The sequence below is a fragment of the Erpetoichthys calabaricus genome, chromosome 9, assembly GCF_900747795.2.
Source record: "Erpetoichthys calabaricus chromosome 9, fErpCal1.3, whole genome shotgun sequence".
NCBI lineage: Eukaryota > Metazoa > Chordata > Cladistia > Polypteriformes > Polypteridae > Erpetoichthys > Erpetoichthys calabaricus.
The window spans coordinates 108855409-108873005 of record NC_041402.2 but is presented as its reverse complement, the minus strand read 5'-3'; the positions used below and the strand labels follow the sequence as shown (position 1 = coordinate 108873005).

Here is a 17597-nt window from a genome sequence, read left to right as displayed (position 1 = left end):
CAGACACGAGACTCGTTCAAAAGCTGAACCTCTTCTTCACATTCCTCTTCCAATCCGCCACTTCTGACACCATATAGTGATCTTGTTAGGTTCGTAGTTTAATCAATACACAGGATTGAAAGATATAATAACTTTTTAATAGACAGACTTTAGAGACATTTACTGTACAAGTTACTACTCGTTCTTTAGTTCACACCCATTCTCCTACTTGCATCGGCATTCACAGGCATTACTAATCATTCTGTAAGTATCCCTTAATAGACCTTACTAATCAACTATCATTACAAAATCCAACATGGTTTGTGCCCTTCAGAATGAAAACAGTTTGCATTTACTTTTTTAATAAAAGGCGAGCTTTTAAGCCTGAGAAATCACCCCGTAAATGCACACGTTTAATTGAACATGTGTTAATATGTATGCTTACACAGTATTAAACCCACCAAGACATGGAATGGTTTAAATCAAGGCGCTTCGCTACCTTCTTCCAGATCGGCCCCAAGGCATTTCACGTGATTACGTAGGAGGCGTGATGACGCGATACGCGACTCCGCCCCCATCCATTACAGTATATGGACAAAAAAGAGGTTCCAGTTATGACCGTTACGCTTTGAATTTCGAAATGAAACCTGCCTAACTTTTGTAAATAAACTGTAAGGAATGAGCCTGCCAAATTTCAGCCTTCCACCTACACGGGAAGTTGGAGAATTAGTGATGAGTGAGTGAGTGAGTGAGTCAGTCAGTCAATCAGTGAGGGCTTTGCCTTTTATTAGTATAGATACAAGATTTGAAAAGATCCCCCACCACCTTCTTTTCCAGAAATGATTAAGACATCTTAAGAAGTCAGATACAGACGTGTTGTTTAAACAATTCTGCGTCTTTTTCCATATGTATTATGCAATAGGTCATTAATAAAGTCTAACTGTATTTTACCTATGAAATTGTTACACACTTCTGAGTCTGCACTCAGTGAAGAGTACCATACAGAAATAAAATGAATTGAATTTAGCAGGCATAATGTGACGATGCGGGTTCAGCTCCATGCTCCCATCTTCTATTAGGGAGCCCTTGAACCCAACACCGTCAGTAATGTTACCGATGAGCTAGACAGTGAGGCAATAACATTAGAGCAAGGGGATGATGTAAAAAGTGCAAAGTGCTTTTATTTACAACAAACAATCAAAACAAGTGTTCCAAAAATCTTCTTCATTAAATAAATAATCCATTAAAGAAATGTGGAGGTTAAAAACAATGCAAAAAAAACAATCCTTTAAAACCGAGGTTAAAACGTTGTGCAGGAAGCTGTCTTTTAAAACAGTTACACAAATGACAAGCCTGGTGCTTCTTTTAAACTAGCGTCTCACCTGCTTCTCCCATTAGGGCCCTGCAGCAGGTGAGACGCTCTCTCTGCAGCTGACCTTCTCAATGTACTTCTGTTTCTACTACTGTCAGTCACCTTATCGATCCTTGGCTCTGGTCAGCCCCTCCTGACAGTGACTTGGGATTCCACAACGACCAAGGCTCTCACGTTGGGGACACCACGTCCCAAGTCCCGACTCCCGCTGCCTTAAGCGGGGAGTCACTCGTCTCCCAGTCACTCCCGTCCTTTGTAAAACTAATCTCTATGGAGTGACCACATCTACTACTTCCCTGGGTGTCGGCCAAACACCCAGGCTGTCTGCTCAGCTGCCGCGAGCCTGCTCTCGCTCGTTCACCCGCAGCTGCTTGCTTGCTTGCTCACTCGCTGCTCCTTCCTCCTGCAACCTCCATCTTTCTCTTTCCTTCTTCCTCGTTTTCTTTTCTTCTCCCTAACCGTCTCGGGCTTCTCTATGTATAATGGACGTGGCAGCTGTGGCAATCAACGGTTCCCGGGATCAATTACGCTGCGGATCGTCCCTCACCTGCGCACTTAGGTGAGAAACAGCCACAGCACGAATTCTCCCGGAAACCGCTTTAGCCACACTACCACGCAACTCGCTACGCCGTGAGCATGGTGATTATTCATTTAAGACAAAGTGGCCTTTGCTGGGAGAGCTGTGGACCCACAACACCACACACAATCATTTAAAAACCTAGTATTAAACAAAAAATATATAAATTGAAACTGTAAAATGTGCAAGATTTTCGGAAATCTATATATTGAATACACATCTGATTTCATTCAAACATCAAAAATGATTGCCACCTTACACACATATATTTAGGGTTTAGAAAATCAATGAAAGCAGTGGAAACTTTTCATATAGAAAAGTAGTGATCTGTCTGTTGCTGTTTCTAACCTGTTATATATTACTGATTAAAATTATAAGTGATGATATTTGGATGTTTGTACCCTGCGAGGAGGTGGTGCCCAGTAGATGGTTATTTTGTTTAAATTTTGAATAAAAGTTGACATATGAGTAGGAGAAGAAGCCAATGGTGAAAGCTTGAACACAAGTGTCTCATAAACTCAGTACTAAACATAAGCTTGATTTTTTTTCTCCACCTGCAGCATGTACTACTTAGGTTTTCCAACTGACAGTACGGCTGGTTTCACCTGCCAAAAATGTATATTCATTTGTGTTGTCAAGAAAACACATGCTTTGATGCACTGTGTTAAAAATCTGACAGCGATAAGGTAAAGCAAAAATATTTACAAATTGTATTGTTTTTTTAATAAATTACTACAGATCCCAGAACAATTTTAAATGCCAAAAATGTTGCAAATCATGAGCTCAGGTAACTGAAAAGATAAGACATGAACTTTGGTCCACATCTTTTTTTTAAGTTGCTACAATCTAGATAGTTTTCAAAATCAATAAATATCTCCTAATAAATTAGTAACATAGACCATTTTAACTGAAACTGTAATAAGAATTCATGTTTTAAACATAACTGCAAGTGAATGAGTAATGTGCAGTTTTATTAAAATTGTTGGTCAGTGATTTTCTAACCCACTTAGTCCTGAACATGTTAACAGGGTTTTTATTAAAACTGCTTCTTGATTAAAGATAAAAAGTTCATATTTATATTACCTGTAAGGATTTTTTAGCTCTTCTGTGATATAATTCAGCTGATTCCTGAAACAAAATATTTAATTGCACTGGTTAACGGTAATTAAGCAAAATGTAAAATGTCATTAAACAAGTCTGCTTAATATAAAAAGTTAAATTATACAGCATCATGTCTGCTAAATTATTAGCTAACAAAATAAAGTTAGAAGACTTAAGTTCTCATCTCTGAAAGTAAAATCATTTTCAAAAGTTTTCTTCTTTTGATACTCCTTTTTTCTAACATCCTGTCCATTCTATCCTACTTGACTCTGAACGTATTATATTCTTGTTTCTGACTCATGGCTTTTTGCCCAGATCATCATTCTGGACTTCACAAGAGGTCTGATCTTGAATTTGGATATTTGTTTTTTCTACAAACCATGAACAGAATGCACCACCACATCGGTTTTGAACCACATTACAGTACCTATAAAAACAATTCACCCTCTTTGAAGTTTTAACATTTTATTATTATTCAGGACTGAATCACAGTGGATTTAGCTTTTTGACACTGAATAATAGAAAAAAACTCTTTAATGTAAAAGTGAAAGTAGATCCCTGCACAGTTTAATTGATCCCCATTCTTCTTTGCAAAACTGCTCTAGCTCTTTCAGGTTGCATGGGGACTCTGAGTGAACAGCCTTTTTCAAGTCCAGTCACAGATTCTCAATTGGATTGTGATCTGGACTTGGCTACTCCTGGACATTAACATTGTTTTTAAGCCATTCCTGAATAGCTTGAGCTTTATGGTTTTGGTCTCTGTCTTGCCAGAAAGCAAATCTCCCGAGGCACAGGTTTCTTACAGACTGCATCAAAATTTCTTCCAGGATTTCCATGTATTTTGCTATATTAATTATATTCTCTACCTTTCTAAGCCTGCCAGGACCAGCTGCAGAGAAGCATGCCTACAGCAGGATACTGTCATCACCATGTTTCAGGGTGGGGATAGTACGTTTAACATTAGATGTTAAACCTATGAAAATATTCGTAATGCCGGGCTACCTTAAATTCCCTCAGACCTCGTCTTCAGGGTCTTTGTTTTGCAAATGTGTCAATCAGCACTGGCAGTAGGCAGCCTGCACACTCATCCCCAACTGAGTCAGGCACAAAATTCTTAGAGCTGAAGTCACTGTATCTGGCAGTTAGGTGTCTGGAATTGTATTGGATAAATTATATATCATTATTTGGAATACATACATTTAATGTGTGTTCCTTGTCTACAAATATCTGTGAGGCTATAAATGAAAGAAAATAAACTGAAACATTACTCATTTGTAATTTTTCTGTTCAAACAGTAAAGGTATTTGTTGACCAGCACATTCCAACTTCAGGCGTTTGAATTACATTTTGCTATACAAGAAGTGTAAAGAAATGCGGTAACTCATCATAATGGACGTCAGACTCATGAACCCTGGAATTTGGCTTAGTGTGTGCTGCTGTTTAGTAGTTGCTGTGTACATACTGTATCTTGGGCTCAGTCAGGATTACAGCTAACTTGCCCTCATTAATAAACAGACTTATTCTGTAAGGGTTTATCTGTAATACTTTTCTCTTGAGCCTCATTAGATCCAGTGAATGGCATTTTAGAAAGCTACTGAGCACGTTCAAAGCAAAATCATCACCAGAATCTATCATGCTTTCACAATCAGCTCCTGAAGAATGGTCACTATTATCTCACAATAAATCGCTTTCTATTTGACATGCTTTGCGTGCCCGTATTCAGCTTGCTCTGTCACTGCAAATGCTGTATAAACACCCACCCTTTGTCACCAGCTGCCAATCACTGGATGGATGAGGGATGACTTTCGGTTTTAGAATTAAAAGTTACAAGAGTTAAAGAATATTTATATTATATTTATAAATATTTGGCAAGAATACTTATTCCAAAATGAAAACTAAAAATATTTTTAGCAAATTACTATTTTATTTCAGTTAGTCTTTCCAGCTACATTAATAGTTCCACTTAGTTTAAGTTTTTAATTTAGGATTTGTTAATTATTTTATTTCAGTTTGCAAAAATGTTTTTTTATTAATAGTTTCAGTTTTGATTTTACTTTTCATTAACTATAATAACCTTGGCTCTTCAGCCACAGCACCAACTGTGGTTATCGCTGCTCTCGTGAAAAGAGTGGAAATAAAATGCCATCAACTCAGAGAGGGAGAGTCAAGTTTGTTGTACCACATTAATGTCACTGAAAGAATAAAACTGAAGTCGCAAAAATTTACAATGGGTGTTACAGACTTAAATCAAATGTATGTTTTTACTGTATAATAGTAACAATAATAACAGCTCACTACTCAAAACGGTAAAACCAGAGAGAACCCATGATCGAACACGCAACCTATTGATTATGAGGCAGCAGTTCTTACCTCTGCACCAGCCAAGCAGACTTGTCAATTTTGTGTCGATTGATATTTGGCCTTCAGTTTTTACACATTGACAGCAACATTTAAACTGAATAATTTATTTTGCTTTGGTTATATTCTTGAATAAAAGTGTACTTGTTTTACTATAACTTTTGTGAAAGTGTTTATTTGATATTTGAACTTCAGTCCTCACACATTATACACTTCACGTCAGCATTTTGTCATTATTACTATAAAATAAAAAAGGTTTCTGTTTTAGTTATGTGTTCAACATTTCTTGCCTCGTATTTCCTGTCATTCTACATTTACACAGATTGTTGTAGATTGGAACACACATGAAATGTATGTATTCCAAATAACAATAAATTATTTACCCTGTACAATTCCAGACACCTCACTGGAAAATAAAGAGACTTCAGCTCTTAGAATTTTGCGCCTGGCTTGACTTCAGGCTGCCTGATGTCAGTGCTGATTGACACATTTGCAAAACAAAGATGCTGATGACGAGGCGCAAGGGAATTTAAGGTGGCTCGGCATTACAAATATTTTCGAAGGCTTCAGGGATTCTAATGTTAATGGTATTTAGCCTGATGACCAAAAAGCTACACATTGGTCTCATCAGAACACCAACCCTTCTTCCAGCTGACTTCAGAGTCTCCTGTGTGTTTTCTTACAAACTGTAGTTGAGATGCTGTGCAATTTTTCTTTTAAATTTATATATTTATTTATTCTTTAACCTGTGTCTTTGCTTTGACCTCCTACCATAACTCTGTGACTGGTGAAGAACCTAGGAAAATATATTTTATGGACAGTCTCACCAATCTTTACCATTGTAGCTTGTAACTCTGTCAGTTATCATTAAACTGTTGTTGGCCTCCCTCAATGGTCTTGTTTTTGCACAATCACTTAGTTTTTGTGGACATCCTGCTCTAAGCTGATTTAAGCTGTGCCATACTTTTTACATTTCTTAATGATGTATTTAATTGGACTCCAACAGATATTCAGTGACCTTGCTATTTTCTTGAATCCATCCCCTCAATTATGCCTTTCAATCACCTTTTAACAAAGTTGCCTGTACTTTTCCTTCATTGTGTAAGTTAGGCCGTGTTATTGACTCATAATAAGTTGGACCTTCCAGATGCATCCATCTATCCATTCAATTTCTGAACCCACTTTATTTAACTAATTATGTGACATCTAAAATCAATTGGTTGCAACAGTGATGATTTATGTGTGTCATATTAAAGGACGTGCAGTCAATAATTTGTTTTTTTTATTTTTGTTAGTTATTAAAACCACTTTGCAGATGTCTGTTTTCACTTAAAGTTTGTTGATCATTGTTACAAAAGCCAAATTAAATCCGCTGTAATTCAATGTTGTTGACAATAAAATGTGAAGACTTTGAAGGGGTGAATACCTTTTTATAGGCACTGTGTCAGGTGGCAGATATCTGAAAGATTAATTACCACAGTACTAAAATCTGCACCAGTATTATTTAAAATTGTTTTCCAGTTTGCTATTCTCCTACAGCACATCCATGGTATTTAAAGCAGGCAGGTATCATGATTTAATGGCTGGGGTAAAGAAATATACTACATAAAGCTGTTAAGACACCCCTTTATTCTAAATTTAAGTATTTAAGTAATGTGCCAACTAAAGCTACATTAAAATAATGTAATATTTATAAGAAGCCAGGGCACAAACTGTCCACTACAGATCTTTTTTTGTTTTTGTGTACTTTATGGATTCTGTTGTAACAATTATAATGACTTTCCACATGTTTTGTTTTGTTTTAACCTACCCAACCCATGCGAGCTTTGTAACAGATTTGCAAGTATGCATGACAGATAATTCCTTGATCATCCTAAGAAGAATCAGGGTGCAATGCACAAAAAGAATGTCAAAACATTTGCAAAAAAAAATTTGCAAAATATTTCAGTGAAAGGTGTAATATAAATAAAATGCATTATTATTATTATTATTGCTTAGTTGAACAATTTTATATCATAACTGTCAAGTAGAATTAAACAGTGTGTTATTTTCCAGTAATGGCGGGTGGAGATCTTATGGTATGCATTAGAAAAGGATAAAACTTTATACAGTAATGTTTTGCAATGCATAGAATTATAGATATTATAATATCAGATGAAGCATTTTAAGTGCCCACTGTACTTGTAGGTCACTGGGTTAAAGACTCAGATGCATAAAATATTTGTAAACAGAATATCATTTGGCTGTGTACATTTTCATAATATATTTGCTGTGTTGCTACCATCTACACTTTTGTAATACCATGCAATATGTAATATATATGTAATATGCTTTATTTTGTAATGTGCCATTCAGTGGCTTGAAAGGCACAATTTCTTCTTCTTCTTCATCTTCTCTCGGCTGCTCCCGTTAGGGGTTGCCACAGCCAATCATCTAGTTCCATATCTTCCTGTCCTCTGCATCTTGCTCTGTCACAGCCATCACCTGCATGTCTTCTTTCACCACATCCATAAACTTTCTCTTAGGCCTTCCTTCTTTCCTCTTGCCTAGTAGTTCCATTCTTAGCATCCTTTTCCCAATATACTCAGCATCTCTTCTCTGCAGATGTCCAAGCCAACGCAATCTCGCCTCTCTGACTGTCTCCCAACCGTTCACCTTCACCAACTCTACTCCCTGCATCTTCACCATTCCACTGACCTTCCTCTCATTCATACACATGTATTCTGTCTTGTTTCTACTGATCTTCATTCCTGTTCTCTCTAGAGTATATCTCGACCTCTCCAGGGTCTCCTCAACCTGCTCCCTACTTTTGCTACAGATCACAATTTCATCAACAAACATCATAGTCCAAGGGTGCTCTTGTCAAATCTCATCTGTCAATCTTTCCATCACCATTGCAAATAAGAAAGGGCTCAGAGCCAATCCCTGATGTAATTCAACCTCCACATTGAATGTATCCATCACTTCTACCGCAGACCTCACCACTGTCTCTCTCTCTCTCTCATTTTCTTCATTCATCAGCCTCTCAAGGTACTCTTTCCATCTGTTCAACACACCCTCCTCGTTTGTGAGCATGTTTCCATCTTTATCCTTTAAGACCCTAACCTGCTACACATCTTTCCCAGCTCGGTCCCTCTGTCTAGCTAATTGTTACAGGTCCTTTCCTCTCTCCTTAGTGTCCAACCTCTCATACAACTCATCATACACCTTTTCTTTAGCCTTTGCCACCTCTCTCTTCACCTTGCACCTTATCTTCTTGTACTCTTGTCTACTTTCTCTCTTGCTATCCCACTTCTTCTTTGCCATCCTCTTCCTCTGTATACTCTCTGTACTTCCCCATTCCACCATCAGGTTTCCTTTTCCTCCTTCCTCTGTCCAGATGTCACACCAAGCACCCTTCTAGCTGTCACCCTTACCACTTCTGCTGTAGTTACCCAGCTGTCTGGTAACTCTTCACTGCCACTGCCACTGCCTGTCTTACCTCCTCCCTAAACTCAACCTTGCAGTCTTCCTTTTTCATATTCTACCATTTAGTCATTGGCTCTGCCAATCCTATGCTGTCTAACTATGCTTTTCCCTGCCAACACTTTGTAGTCTTTAACACAAGAATTACCAGAGTCTACGAAAAAACTCGTAGATCCGGCCCACCTTAAAACTGTTCTAACCTTTCCTTTGTCTTCTAAATGTGCCGATTAACACGAGCAGCTAGCAGCCGGCTATTCCATCCCCCACCATCGCAGAACGTTCACTAAGTTTTCCCAGCTCATGCCTTGATTATCTGGGAGCGACTGAACTGCTGGAGTTTTAGAGTGGAAATAATAGATCGCTATTTGGAACACACGCAGTTCATGTGTGTTCCGTTTCTACAGTAATCTGTGTAAACATATTTATAAAACAGAAACGTTTTTCATATTTTAGTAGTAAATGACAAAATGTAGGCATAAACTATATAGTATGAAGCCTGAAGTCCAAGAATCAAGCAAACACTTTCACAAAAGGTTCAAGGATTAAACATCACCTTCTGTGGCGTAGCGGTAAGATTTGTTGACTTGTAATCGAGAGTCCCCGGTTCGATCCCCACTCACTCCTATATTTGCCGTTTTCAGTAGTGAGCTCCTCTTTTTGTTATTATTATACAGTACACACATATATTTGGTTTGCGTCTGTAACACACGGTGTGCATTTATAGGACTTGTAAAAGTTACTGTTTTTTTTTTTACTTTTATTCTCTCTAAATCACGACCACGTTACATACTACCGTCCCCCCCCACCCAAGGATCTGACGCTGTTATTTTTTATTTGAAACGGAATAACTGGAGATGTGAGTGGTGTTTTGAGACAATGAAACTGGACATTCTGTTATCTGGAGGATATAAAAGCTGACACACAAACGCTGGCAAATCTGCCTTCTTCGTAGCTCACCGTCACTTGATTTTTTTTATTCAGTTTTATTGAGTGTTCCTGCTCCTGCTGAATTAGTGTGCTCCTTATGGTGTATGATGTCGAAAAAACAAGAAAACACAGACGTAGGTATATATGATATTTGGAATTATTCGTTTTATGACCTGTATAGTACATTTCGGAAAACTTTGTGGCACGGATTCAACATTATTCATATTCATTCGCATAACATCTTGCGGTTTGTAATCAGTGACTGTGTGTTTTTTTTCCCGATCTTGCAAGTCCCCACATGTTGCTGTATGCTGTTTCTTTTGTACTCCAGGACATGCAGAGGATAGAATAGTACAGAGCAGTAAGTTCAGCGCTATATGCAATCATCAGATTCAAATGTTAGCAGTTCACACACACGCAAGGATAGTCTTTCCTACATTTACAACGTGTGTACCTGTTACAATGTACATGCTTCTCTCTATGCTGTGGTTCCTATTACACACCTGAAAGAAAGAGACAATATATGTGAAAACATAATCGCACTAATGCAGTGTTATTTGAAAATGAACAGCGTCAGATCGGGTGTGGATTTATGTTGGCGCTATTACTGAATGAAAAAAAGATCAACACGTGCGTTGATCCTGCAGCACTGAATAAGCTCACGCGCTGAAAACAGCGCAAGTACAGACGCAAACCAAGTGTGATCAAGAGTCACCAGTTCGATCTCCACTCACTCCTGTATTTGCCGTTTTCAGTAGTAAGCTGCTCTTTTTGTTAATATTATACAGTACACACATGCACTTGGTTTGCGTCTGCACTTGCGCTGTTACTTAGAGTCAGATCAGAGGGAGGTGGGGTTTGATGTTAGAGCGCGTGAGCTTATTCAGTGCTGCAGTATCAACGCACATGTTCATCTTTTTTTTCTTTCAATAATAGCGCCAACATAAATCCACACCCGATCTGACGCTGTTCGTTTTCAAATAATACTGCATTAGTGCGATGACGTTTTCACATATATTGTCTCTTTCTTTCAGGTGTGTAACAGGAATCACAGAATAGAGAGAAGCTTGTACATTGTAACAGGCACACACGTTGTAAATGTAGGAAAGACTGTCCTTGCGTGTGTGAACTGTTAACATTTGAATCTGATGATTGCATATAGCGCTGAAGTTACTGCTCTATACTATTCTGTCCCCTGCATATTCTGGAGTACAAAAGAAACAGCATACAGCAACATGGTGGGACTGGCAAGATCGGGAAAAAAACATGCAGTCACTGATTACAAACCACAAGATGTTATGCGAATGAATATGAATAATGTTGCATCCGTGCCACAAAGTTTTCCGAAATGTACTATACAGTTCATAAAACGAATAATTCCAAATATCATATATACCTACGTCTGTGTTTTTGTTTTTGTTGTTTTTTTTGACATCATACACCATAAAGTGCACACTAATTCAGCATGAGCAGGAACACTCAATAAAACTGAATAAAAAAAATCAAGTGACGGTGAGATACGAAGAAGGCAGATTCGCCAGCGTTTGTGTGTCAGCTTTTATATCCTCCAGATAACAGAATGTGCAGTTCCATCATCTCAAAACACCACTCACATCTCCAGTTATTCCGTTTCAAATAAAAAATAACAGCGTCAGATCCCTGGGGGGTAGGGGAAGGCAGTAGTATGTATCGTGGTCGTGATTTAGAGAGAATAAAAGTTTAAAAAAAAAAAAAAAAAAAAAAAAAAAAACGGTAACTTTTACAAGTCCTATAAATACAGGCACAAACCAAATGTATGTGTGTACTGTATAATATTAACAAAAAGAGGAGCTCACTACTGAAAACGGCAAATATAGGATTGAGTGGGGATCGAACCGGGGACTCGATTACAAGTCAACAAATCTTACCGCTACGCCACAGAAGGTGTTGTTTCATCCTTGAACCTTTTGTGAAAGTGTTTACTTGATCCTTGGACTTCAGGCTTCATACATTATATAGTTTATTGCCTACATTTTGTCATTTACTAGTAAAATATGAAAAACGTTTCTGTTTTAAAAATGTGTTTACACAGATTACTGTAGAAACGGAACACACATGAACTGCGTGTGTTCCAAGCAGTGACCTATTATTTCCACTCAAACTCCAGCAGTTCAGTCACTCCCAGATAATCAAACAAGGCATGAGCTGGGAAAACTTAGTGAACGTTCTGCGGCGGTGGGGGATGGAATAGCCAGCTGCTAGTTGCTCGTGTTAATCGGCACATTTAGAAGACAAAAGAGAGCTGAGAACAGTTTTAAGGTGGTCCGGATCTACGAGTTTTTTCGTAGACTCTGGTAATTCTAGTGTTAATCTCCTTCAGATTGACTCTTCTGCGCAGGATATAATCTACCTGTGTGCATCTTCCTCCACTCTTGTACGTCACCCTATGTTCCTCTCTCTTCACTATCATCTGATCTTCTTCATTCCTCTCCTTGACCCCATACCTACCCATCACCTCCTCGTCTCCTCTGTTCCCTTCACCAACATGTCCATTGAAATCCGCTCCAATCAACACTTTTTGTCGCTTGGGTACACTGTCCATCACTTCATGCATCTCACTCCATAAATCTTCTTTCTCATCCACTGTACACCCAACTTGCGAGGCATATGTACTAACAACATTCATCATCACACCTCCAATTTCCACCTTCATAATCATTACTCTGTCTGACACTCATTTCACTTCCAAAACACTCTTGACATACTGTTCCATCAGAATAACCCCTACCCCATTTCTCCTCCCATCCACACCATGATAGAATAATTTGAATCCACGTACACACAATATATCAACCTTCCTTCTTTCCATCAAATCCGTTAACTCTCTCCTCTTACCAGTCATATTGCCAACATTCAAAGTTCCTACCATCAGTTCTACTCTCTTTACCTTCCTCCCCTCTCTTCTTCTCCTTCTTCGGCTAACAGCAGCCCAATTTCCGCCAGCACCCTGTTGGCTAACAGTATTGGTGGCGGCAGTTCTTAACCTGGGACTCAGCCGATCTGGTATGGAAATCTATATTGTTGTCTGCATGTTGATCTGGCAAAATTTTACACAGGATGTCCTTTCTGATTTAACCCCCCCCCCCCCCCCCAACCCCCAAAAAGGCACAACTGAAATGTATTATTATTATTACCGTTTCTTCTATGAAAAAAATATTTTATATTTTCTGTGTAGATGTAAGTGTCATGAAATAGGGCTTCCTCCAAGGCAAAAATGACTGTTGTCTCTGACAGCTGCTTCTCAAGCAAGCCAGGATCTTCAGTGGTCGGCCCAGCCACAACTCACCTGACCTGGTGGGTTCAGTTGGAGCAGGCACAAAAATGGGGAGCTGACAAAATAACTATAAATATTCCAAAATCCAGTTCTTTAATAAAAAGACCACTGTTTGAACAGTGCTAAAAACTAATTTTTTATATATAAATATATTTGTGTACACCATTTACAATAAGCCCAAAGATTTTAATTTACAGGAATTTTGCAGTTACTTTTTTAACTGATCAGGCAAGGAGTGTATTGTAGTTTTCTAAGGCATCAGTATTTAAACCCAAAGAGTGCCAGGTCACTGTGTGACACTAATCATTTATAAGACATCCTGATATTGTAAGTTATAAAGTAATGTAAAAATATAAAAAAATAATTAGGTAACATTTTAGTTTATGTACTGCAATATTGAATCTACATACTGTATACCTGAAAAACAGATAACTTTATATATATGTATACATGCATTTTCACCTACCAGCCATCATATGCCCAGAGTCCATTATAACAAGCCAAGCTAAAAGCTCCTAAAGAGGTCTTGCTTCCATGAAAAGCATTTGAGAAATTTTGTGTATTTCCTTAAAAAAGCAAAATTATTTATCTTACTTATTTAGTTTATTGATAAAGTACAGGATTGTATTACAAAGTAGATTCTAACTCCTTAAAGTCAAACATTTAGCATATTTTGCTACTCCTCTTTCTTTGAAGAGAATAGCTAAAGAAATTTGTGAATATTAAATTTGAAACTTACCTTTTGCAAGTAGAATACCTCCAGCTATGGCAATGATGACAACAATCAAAAGCTTAGCACCCGTGAAGAGGATTTGAACATTACTGGCCATCTTGACACTCAGTGAATTTATAATCACCAGCAAAACTGTAATTAAATGGCAATAAAACATTCCTATATTTGTTTAATTTTTATTATTTGTTATTAGATGACAAAAAAACTCTCTCATGTAAATGCCCATGCAACAGCATGAGTCACTGAAATAATTTTTGGGAGAGTCATAACATTGTTCATACTAAGCTATCACTCACAGACATCTTTTATGTTTTGTCTTCTGTATTAGGTAGTTTGCATGCAGCATTTTCTTGGTGTTTGGAACATGACACCTCATATTCACTATAAAAAACCTGAATTAAATAAGGGAAAGCTATTTTTATTATTTTGTAAATGATACATAACTTAAAATGCACAAAGTAAATTTAGTAATTATAAAAAATAAATTAATCTGTTTACCTTCTAGTGTTTTAATTAATACAACCAACTATAATATGATTGACCTTTTGGTATTAAATGGCTCTTCACAATGATGGAAAGGAAGTGTTAATTGTTGAATATTGCCTTCTGATATGAGTATGTTGCATTGATTGTATTTAAGATTGGACTGTTCTTTCAAAAATGCAGTAGTGTGTGCTTATTTTGGTATGATAAAGTATAATTGGTTAAAAAAAAAGAAATACAAAAATATTCTTTCTCTGCCTTACATGTACTTACAGTATACATATACACACACACTGTGTTGGATGGTACGCCTGTGTGGGTATCTGGGTTGGGATGGGGTGAGGTTTCTTACCTGGATGGGAGGTAAGTCCATCAGAGGCACAAGAAGAAAGAGCTTTACCCAGCCATGAGGGCAGTATAATGGAGAAACAGGGAGAGTCAGTCAGCTTTGAATATCTGCTACCCCAGTACGTTAGATGGCAGCATCTACTGTATGGGCTTTAACACCCATACGAACACCCGCAGGATATGCTGGAAACTGTAGTGCCATGGAGAAACCCTGTTGGGTTCCAGTGGTGCCGCCAGGGGTTTACTACAGACATTCATGGTCCCAACTCTCCCAGACTTCTGCTTGACCCGGAAATGGTTCCAATGGGATATGTCCTGGCACCAGAAGTATTCCCGGATCCGTTTTAAAAGGAGCCAATCTGTCTTACCTGGAGAGTCAGCATCGAAATGCAGAAGACAAAGATCATCAGGAGTAATGTAAGTAGAGGATAAGACCTTGGAATATCTGTGCTTGTGGTACTTTAAGTGTAGTTTTCTGTAACTAAAGGTACTGTGTGTAATAAACAGACAGTAATTGAACCTGTGACTGCGTTATGTGTGAGCGAGTTAAGGATTTGGGGCTCTGTGGCTCCCCTACTGGCCATGGCTCTGAGGCTAAGGATCTGTGCTGGTATCCAGAAGGTTGCCGGTTCGAATCCCCGTCACTGCCAAAAAGAGATCCTACTCTGCTGGGCCCTTGAGCAAGACCCTTAACCTGTAATTGCTCCAGGGGCGCTGTACAATGGCTGACCCTTTGTTCTGACTCCAAGAGGTATGCGAAAACTTACAAATTCCTAATACAAGAAATTATATAAGGTGAAATAAAGAACAAAAAAAAATAAAATAACACAACAATATATATATGCACACACTACACCTGGCAATGCAACCCTCAAAAACAGATTTCATTCCAGTAGTAGATCCCTACTTCAGCCAACCACATTCTTATTTTGCTCTTAGGGCAAACCTTAATTTCAGTTCTAATCCAATGTCCAAATAATGATGGGTGCTCAAAGCAGCCATTCTGTCTCTCCTGGAAGTGATGAATAAAAAACCTGGAAGGACCTCCCTGATTGCACATTACATCATAGCCAAACTGGGAGTAGCTGTCAGGGAACATCCGTACTGACTCCCAGAGGCAAAATGAGCTACAAGTTTTAGTTCTTAGTTTAATTCCATCATTCTGATCCAAAAGCCGATTGGCAGTTGGCGCTTCTGCAATGACTTTCGTCTGCTTAATCAAGTCTACCTATGTGATTCTTATGTGATGTCACGAGTGAATGAACTCCTCAAGTGACTTGGAAACAAGCACAGTATTTGACCATGCTTGACATGACGAAAGGGTATTGGCAAATTCTTTTAACAGTAAGAAATTCCTTAGCAGAACAATATGTCAAAATAGTGAGTAATTTTCTATTTCACATGCCAGCATAACAGATAACCTGCAGTGATGTTGACAATATAATTGCAATTTTTCCACACAGTCCCCATAATCTTGTAAAAAAAAAATTAGATCACTGAAAATATAATGATTTATGTTAAATATTTAACCATGATGCCTGTTCGCTGTATTAAAATTGGAGGATATTAGAGGGGAGAGTGGACAGGGAATCAAATAACCATGAATGCATTGACAACAGAGGTCTTTCTAAGCACTGCTTCAGCATTAACCTACTCATGCAACAAAAAGTGAGAAAACAAGTTTCAATCTGATTTGAGAAAAGACTGTTGCCAACTGTAGATTAACCATCCTGGAGACTGCACAATTAAACACATTTAAGTAATTATCCCAAAAGACTCTTAAGAAAGCAAACTCTTTTCATGGTAGACAAGCCAAAGTTCAGTTTAGCCACTGGTCCTTTCTCAGGGGCAATACCTGTTTGATTCTACAACATATTCATTGGGTGTTTTCTGTATCAGGGTCAACTGTTTCATCAGCTTCACATTTCTTGGAGTCAAGGGAGTCTAGCCCCAAACCATCTGATAACTGTTGATCTCTTTAAATCATTCCACAGCTTCAGGGCCCTGAAACTAAAAAGTCAACCTCCCACTGTTATTTTACTAATCTTTGGAATCATAAGCAGACCAGCATCTTGAGGTCTTAATGTGTGCTCTGGTAATGATAAGTTCAGATAAGTAAGCAGGACCTTGTCTTAAAGCAGCATTATGAATTAACTGAAAGCTATATAAAGAACAATTTGAGCAGCCAGTGAGCACCACATTGCAGTAGTCAATCCTACTAGAAATAGATGCATGAATTAATTTCCCATTATCCAGCATATTTAGGAAATGCCTTAATGTTCCAACATCTTTATGATGGAAAAAACAAAAAACAGTTTTGTAATGTGCACTTTAAATGATTGTGGAATAGTGGGTCCACAGCTCGGAAATTAGTGGCCCATTTTAAATAAATAATCGTGCACCGAGGAAGTGCAGGCTCCAATTGGGTGCGGGTGTGCATGAGTGCGTTTTGCTCCACGATTAATTGGGGAACTCCTCACAGCTGTGCAGAGGAAGCAGAGAATAAAGAAACCTACATGGAACAGAAGGGGGAATCAAAAAAAAAAGAGAAAGAGAAATGACGGAGGTTAATGGACAGAGAGAAGAAGGCCAGGAGTGAGCAGGAAAGTAAGCAGGTGGATGGTAATGGAGCCCAAGGAAGTAGCATGTTGCTGATGCTTAGGAGGGGACTGAGGGATCGCTCCTTTTGAGCAACTATGGAACAGGAGCAACCATCGTCTCAGGGTGCGCTGAGCCGGGAGAAGGCAGCAATTGGCAGCAGTGGGAGTACAGCATGCTTTCACCGGGAGGAATCAGGTATTGGCAGCAGTGCGAGCAGAATAGGGCTTGGCAGTCCCCCGAGAAACACTGTGGGAATGGTGGAGGGGACACGAGCCGGGATAAAAGGTTGTCTGCACCTGGTGGATGGACATCTCTCCGTGCTGCGGGTCCAATCAGGGTT

The 17597-nt window shown here is 38.5% G+C and overlaps 1 protein-coding gene across 1 annotated transcript in view; it reads right to left on the bottom strand.

Moving 5' to 3' along the window:
- slc7a9 (solute carrier family 7 member 9) overlaps positions 1-17597 on the bottom strand; it is a 294481-nt gene that overhangs the window by 86040 nt on the left and 190844 nt on the right. Inside the window, exons 5-7 of the mRNA XM_028810064.2 lie at positions 13832-13957; positions 13559-13658; positions 3012-3056 (exon numbers count right to left, since the gene is read on the bottom strand). Coding sequence (XP_028665897.1) covers positions 3012-3056; positions 13559-13658; positions 13832-13957 — 271 coding nt within the window. The remainder of the gene's footprint in view (positions 1-3011; positions 3057-13558; positions 13659-13831; positions 13958-17597) is intronic.